Source organism: Sipha flava, unplaced genomic scaffold, assembly GCF_003268045.1.
Source record: "Sipha flava isolate LNK unplaced genomic scaffold, YSA_version1 18890_pilon_pilon, whole genome shotgun sequence".
Taxonomy (NCBI): domain Eukaryota; kingdom Metazoa; phylum Arthropoda; class Insecta; order Hemiptera; family Aphididae; genus Sipha; species Sipha flava.
Window position 1 is genome coordinate 711 of NW_020272477.1, and position 6,687 is coordinate 7,397.

At 26.5% G+C, this 6,687-nt stretch overlaps 2 protein-coding genes across 2 annotated transcripts; both read left to right on the top strand.

Annotated features, from left to right (window-relative positions):
• Positions 1-202: 202 nt before the first annotated feature.
• On the top strand, positions 203-2,698 carry LOC112681260 (death-associated inhibitor of apoptosis 1-like). Its single transcript, XM_025551526.1, has 4 exons — positions 203-409; positions 474-667; positions 730-818; positions 1,195-2,698. Exons 1-4 carry the CDS (start codon positions 286-288, stop codon positions 1,631-1,633), a joined length of 846 nt encoding a protein of 281 aa, XP_025407311.1. The 5' UTR covers positions 203-285; the 3' UTR covers positions 1,634-2,698.
• A 2,033-nt stretch (positions 2,699-4,731) lies between these two features.
• Positions 4,732-6,625, top strand: LOC112681261. Its single transcript, XM_025551527.1, has 2 exons — positions 4,732-5,184; positions 6,145-6,625. The coding sequence occupies exons 1-2, from the start codon at positions 5,128-5,130 to the stop codon at positions 6,445-6,447; spliced, it is 360 nt and encodes a 119-aa protein (XP_025407312.1). The 5' UTR covers positions 4,732-5,127; the 3' UTR covers positions 6,448-6,625.
• Positions 6,626-6,687: the final 62 nt, after the last annotated feature.

A 6,687-nucleotide genomic window follows, 5' to 3' on the forward strand; every position in this document is an offset into this window, starting at 1 on the left:
ATTTTTTAAATCTAAATAATATTACCTTATAGTTGTTTATTTTACTGTTATTAATTAAGTTATTAATCTAGTTTATTAATTATTTTATTTTAAGTAATAATTTTTTATAAAACAAAAACGTTTTTTCTTATTCACTCTCTCTTTTTCTTACTGTTATTGTTACAAATTGTTGTGCACATAGTAATAAATAAATTATTATCGATTTATATTTTTCATTTTATAGGTATTCCTATTCAAGATAGGGTTTTTTTTTATTTACAAACAGTGGGAATTATACCTCGCTTGATGGTTCATGAAAGAAATCAAATGTTTATAACAGTTGAAAGTCGTCTTAAAACGTTTGACACATTATATATAAAATTAAGTGTGAATCTAATTACTCTCTGTGAAGCTGGATTCTTTTATGAAGGTATATTATGAATTTTGTTTATCAAATCTTAAGACCGATATAAAATTATACTTTTCTTAATTAGGTCCAAGTGATAAAGATAGAGTAAAATGTTTTTGCTGTGAATTAATACTTAACATTTCGGAAATGAATTTTGATGCATGGAAAATTCACGCCTTAGGTAAACCAGATTGCCTTTTTTTACTATTAACTAAGGGGAAAGATTTTGTCCGTCAAACACTTGGAAGATATCACCCTATACCAAAAATAAGCCATGATGTATGTAAATTTTTTTCAAAGTTTTTATAAAACTTATATTAACTATTTTTATTATTCAACAGTACTTTATTAAATTATTAACTTATCAAGTATCTGAGGAGGACGGTGCTGTTTATCCTCTAGTTATACGGAAGATCAAAAATATGGATAGGTAAGTTATACTCTACAGCTTATAATTTATATGAATGGAAAATCATAATGTTATATTAACAATATTAATATTTTAGAAATAACAATTATTTTGATATAAGTATTTGTTTATTTATTATAACCTTATTATAAAATTCAAGTTTATAGTTAAATATGAAAAAAATTATAACCAATAATTATTGAATACTTTAAAAAACTACATTTTTTCGGTGTTGGTCTAATATTACTTATATTATATATTACTTAATATTACTAATATTACTCCTAATAATACAATAGTAATTACTTCTAAATTAATTATTAAATTATTCTCTTACACATAGAAGTGTAGAAAAAACTTAACAATATAAATTATAACATTCTTTTCATCCCTACAGATTACGTGATTTAAAACCCAGAAGTCAATTACAAGAAAATTCTGGACCAGATTCTCTTTTATGCAAAATTTGTTTTAAAGAAAAATTAGAAGTGCTTTCCATTTCGTGCGGACATGTATTTGCGTGTATTCAGTGTGTAGTTGCTGTTCCTGATTGTGCAGTATGCAGACATTTATTTACTGTGCTTATAAGAATATATTTAGATTTTGATAGAGTCGTTGAAAAAAAAAGTCCTCTCAAACATCCTTTCACTTCTGCTGCAGTTCGAATTGATGGAGCCTTTAATCCAGTGCTTTGTCAAGTTTGTCAAAAATTGCCAGTGCAAGTAGCAATAGCTCCTTGTAGACATGCATATGCATGTTTTGAATGCGCTATAGACTCTAAAATATGTTTAATATGTTCTACTAAGGCTTTTGCGTTTATTTATTTATACCTATAAGATTTTAAGAATATTGGACTTGATGATTTCAAGTTTTTTTTTTACTTTATTTACTTATAGTTTTAACAATATTTAATCTTAGTATTTATATGGTAACTTTCTGCATTGAGTAGAAGTTATTATTATAGTTTATGTATGTATTCATTATTATCTTATATTAATTGGTACAAATCTAAGTTAACATTAAAGTTTATTAATAATTTAGTCTTTGTAATTAGAAATATATAAACATATTTAGTGTAATTATCATCATACTACGATTGTATGTGTTATGAATTAGATGCGTTTAATTTAATTTAATACATTATTTTAAAATGAATAAATAACATGGCATAACACAGACATAATACAAGTTCATGATAAAACTAACATAACCTTAAATGTAACAATCTTCTCCTGTAGAATAATTAATATTTATAAATCTAATCTGTTAGGTTTTTTCCTTGTTCTTGTTAAACACCTCAGCTCCAGCAAAGGTTCTTCCTCCTCTTAAATTTGTACATCACTTGATTGTTTATCCTCTGTAGGTTCTTCAGTTTGAGATGATACAAATTGTTCATCTTGTTCCAATTTGGCCATGTCCTCTTTTAAAATTGATTTATGAGGTTTTTCCACATTTTCCAAATTCACTAGCGTTGCTCTTATTTGGTCTGCATGCCGTTCCCATAACTGACCTTCCACTCTGATGTAGTAATGCCATGCTCCAACTTTCTCTGTAATGGTTCCAACAACAAAGTTTCAAGACTGTGCAAGTTAATGATTTTTTTTAATTCAGTTAAGTTAATTTACACTAATTATAAAGAGTTAAAAGTTAAAAGTTAATTTTATTTGTAAGTTAACTCACTTATATTGAAAGTTAATACACATATTTTTTTAGCTTTTTATTAAGTCACAAAAAAGTTAATTTTGTTTATACAACTCTAGAATAATTTTTTACAAGCCCAAAACTAATTTGTACTTTACGACTATAGTGTTTATCATACTTCATAAAAATACAGTATTTCCATACAGCGTATTGTATTTCATTGAAGTTTTCATTTTTAAAAAATAACAGTAGTGACTTATCTTATAACTTTGTAAGTTATAAGTTATAAATAATTTATTTATACCTAATAGCCTAAAAATAATTAATTAATATTATTTATGTGAGTGCGTTTGTAACATAGTATTATTAGTATTACTGATTGTTTAATAATCGCAAAATATTTTATTAAACATATACTTAATTATTTAATACTTAGTAAAATACTAAAATATTAAAATCAGTTTAATAGCTTTAGTTTATATAATTCAATAATTATATATTTATAGTTTATACCCATTACATACAAACTAACTTAAAATTATATAAGAAATGAAAATATACTAAGTTGTAACTGTTGGATAATATTTTAACATATACATTTATATATATATATAATGCTACTATCAGGATTTAATCTTTGTAACCTTCTGGTCTAGTAAATAAAACAAGACTCAAATGTGTTTCTAAAACAATTAAAGTTTATTTATTAATTATATTAATTATTATACATTATAATTCATGATTTACTCACCTAAAACAATTAAAGAAACAACATTTAAAGCCCTTATTTCTATAGTTTTTACAAAATTAAATAAAATGATTTATATATATAGGTTTATAAGTATTAACTTAATACTATTAAGTATTATAATTACTTCATACAAATAGAAACAAGAATTAAAAAATGATTGATTTTGATATATATGAGGTTTTATCTGTCAACAAATCAAAAGTCAGACAAAATATAATGTATGTCAAACTACTTGTTAAGCATGATATTGATTCAGATGATAATTCAATAAAACAATTTGTTTCATTTTAAAGAATATAATGTGACATTCCATTTTAGTGATTACAGAACTCAAATCATGATAATGCTATTTCAATATTTCACTAATATACATTAATGCGATCAAATACAGTTTGTCACACGATTTAGAAGTAAGTGTTTAGAAAAATAACTTGTCTAAATGAATAAAAACATAAATACTTACATGACAATGCAAGAAGTACAGATTACATTTTATTATATTTAAAAAATAATAATCAGATTAAATCCAAGACAATAAAAAAAAATTAATTAATTCATTATTTGTTTATATATGTATAAATGTTAAGTATACCTACTATTTCTTTGAAGATAATCAAATTTGAAGTACCTACGAACTTAAGCCCGATATACTGTATACAATACGATCCGTGGAAGAAAAATAATAATAATTTACAGTCTACAAGTACATAATTTACACAGACAACGACACCACAGGATAATATGATACATCCAAAGAGGATTCAGAGCAAAATTCTTCGACCAATTAGATCGCTCATAAATCAAGCATATCTTATCACTGCCTTATCATGCACCCTTTTAGTTTTTAAGTACCTATGAAAAATTAATGGTGGATATTAGGTTAATGAAATCAAATGATTATTCAATTGAGGATTGTACTGCTACCAAAAAGAAAGTTGATTCACTCCAGGATATTGCACGAGCAAATAAAAGAAATCTGATTGTTATTAACAATTATGAACCCCCAAATAAAAGAAATGAGAAAAAATTTTGATTTGTAACAAAAATAAAATCATCGTCATTCGGAACTTCAGTATATAACCACTGAACATGAGTGAAAAGAAATTAAACAAATTTTTAAAACTCCTCCAGCCGCCTGCGTTGAACGAAAAAGTATTAAACAATCATAAAACTAATGACCATTCATACTAAACTAGTAATTCTTTACCAAATATAGGAAAATACATTGAATTTCCTACTATTTCTTATTATTATTAGTTCATAAGTGTTATTAGTTTATTGTTTAAAATATTAATTAAAGACAAACAGGAAAAAAAAATGATTATTTAGTTGATTGTATTAAGATTAATCATTATAAAATACCCATTATAGAAGTAATATTAGATATATATTTTTTAATTTGAATCGATCTTTTTCAATCTCTGTACTATGTTTATTTAAAAGTTATTATTAATCAGGTTTTGTTCAGATAAAATAAATACAACTATATGAAAATGTATAGTTCATACTTGAAAACTAAAAGCGCGCGAGATAAAACGGTGATAAGATATGTTTGATTTATGAGCAATGTGATTGGTTGATGAATTTTGCTCCGGATCGTCTTGTGATAATGTATTATCTTGTAGCCGCATCACAGGCGTCACATCCACTGATTGTTTTTCATTTCTCGTAATCGATATTGGTACACACACAATCTTATATTATTCCATGACGATACCGTTGTCGTTCCACGTCATCGGTACAGCCAAACGCTGCTGGATCGCCGAAACACGTTCTATCGAATACAGACTATTGTGTGCACTGTTGGTGTGAGTTGTCTTCGGGAGTCCGTCGTGCTGTTGACGTTGGTCATTTCGTCGTCATTCTTCAACGCTACCGATCATCGTGCCTTGCTAACGCAGTTAGTCCGACGCTGTTTATTATATTTGCGTTTCAGCCATGGCATGCACACCGTCGACTTCAAACGAATGTATGAGTGATGATTTTAATCGATCGGTAAGACACTTAATTTATTTCAAATCGTTATGTCATTAATATTTTTTGAATTGTTTGTAAATCGTGTGCTGATCAGCTTGTGCAAACGCGATAACATTTATATGTTATTAAATTCATCAATTTATAGCAAATCGATTGGTTGATACTGCTGTGGTTCTATTGTTCCCTTACTACAGTAAGGCTGGGTGCACATTGAGATGTGAGCGACCCAGTGCAGCGTAGTGTAATGCACCATGCACAAACAATATTATATAATGAATTTATAACATAAAATAATTAAGGAAATATCTATGCATATTAAATGTCTTATTGTCCTTTGACATATCAGGAAAAAAATGGATTATTTAGTTGATTGCATTAAGATTACTTTTCTATTTCTAGCTTTATAGTAGGTATGACTAAACGTAGTCTCCTTAATAGACAACCATTTTTTATTGTTAGTTCTCCATTTAAATTTCTAGAGTCATCACATTGGAGTTTACCATTACTTAGTAAGTCGTTATACACTGTTAGGTTAGGTATTAGTAAATACAATAAATACAATTTCAACCTAACAATGACTAACACAGTTTTGTTCTTTTGGTGTGCGACCGACCTAAGTAACCCTAGGTCAAAGATACAATGATTAAAAAAATACAAAAAAATTATTATGTGCTAATCTGTTGAAAGCATTACAAAATGTATGTGTCTTCCTTTAGATGGTTTTTTCATCGTTAGAAAGTGTTTTCATTGGATTTACAAAGTAACCGGTGTATTAAAATTAAAAATATATCATATCAAATTTTGTATAGATTTTAGCAAAATTGTTCACAGTTGACCATTATTTATAATATTTTTATGAATACATATTTGTATATGTATAAGTGCATTTGATTTCTAAGTATGTAATTGTTATAATTTTTGTTTTAATTTATTTTATAATGAATGAAAAATATTGATTTCCAAAAATTATTTTTTCAGCTAGCTGATCTGATTAATCTTATGGAAAGATTTACCGATTACAAACTTTACAAAGATCGATTGAAAACATTTATCAATGTTTTGACTTCAAGATATATTGACGGCGAGAGAATGTCAAGAGCAGGATTATATTTTATTGGCCCGTATAATCGGGTACAATGTGCATACTGTTTAAAAAGATTTGTAGGATGGGTGGTAGATAATCCTGATCCAGATGATTTTCATAAAGAATTATCACCTAACTGTGAATATTACACAAATCCTGAATGTAAGTTACTTATGATTAAGGTTCGGAAGTTATAGGCATTGCATATTGCTCTGTATGCTCTCGATTTATAGCAGACCAAGTTAGAAATCCGAGCTATACAATGTAGAGTTTAAAAATTGAAAATTAAAAATGCATATTATATATTTTTTTTATTGTCTACTATGAATTTGACGAAAATATTGGTGGTTCAATGCAACAACTTAACAGGTATTATACAACATATATTTATTTCGTATTTCACAAATAATGAAAATATATTTGTTTAACTATTTTTT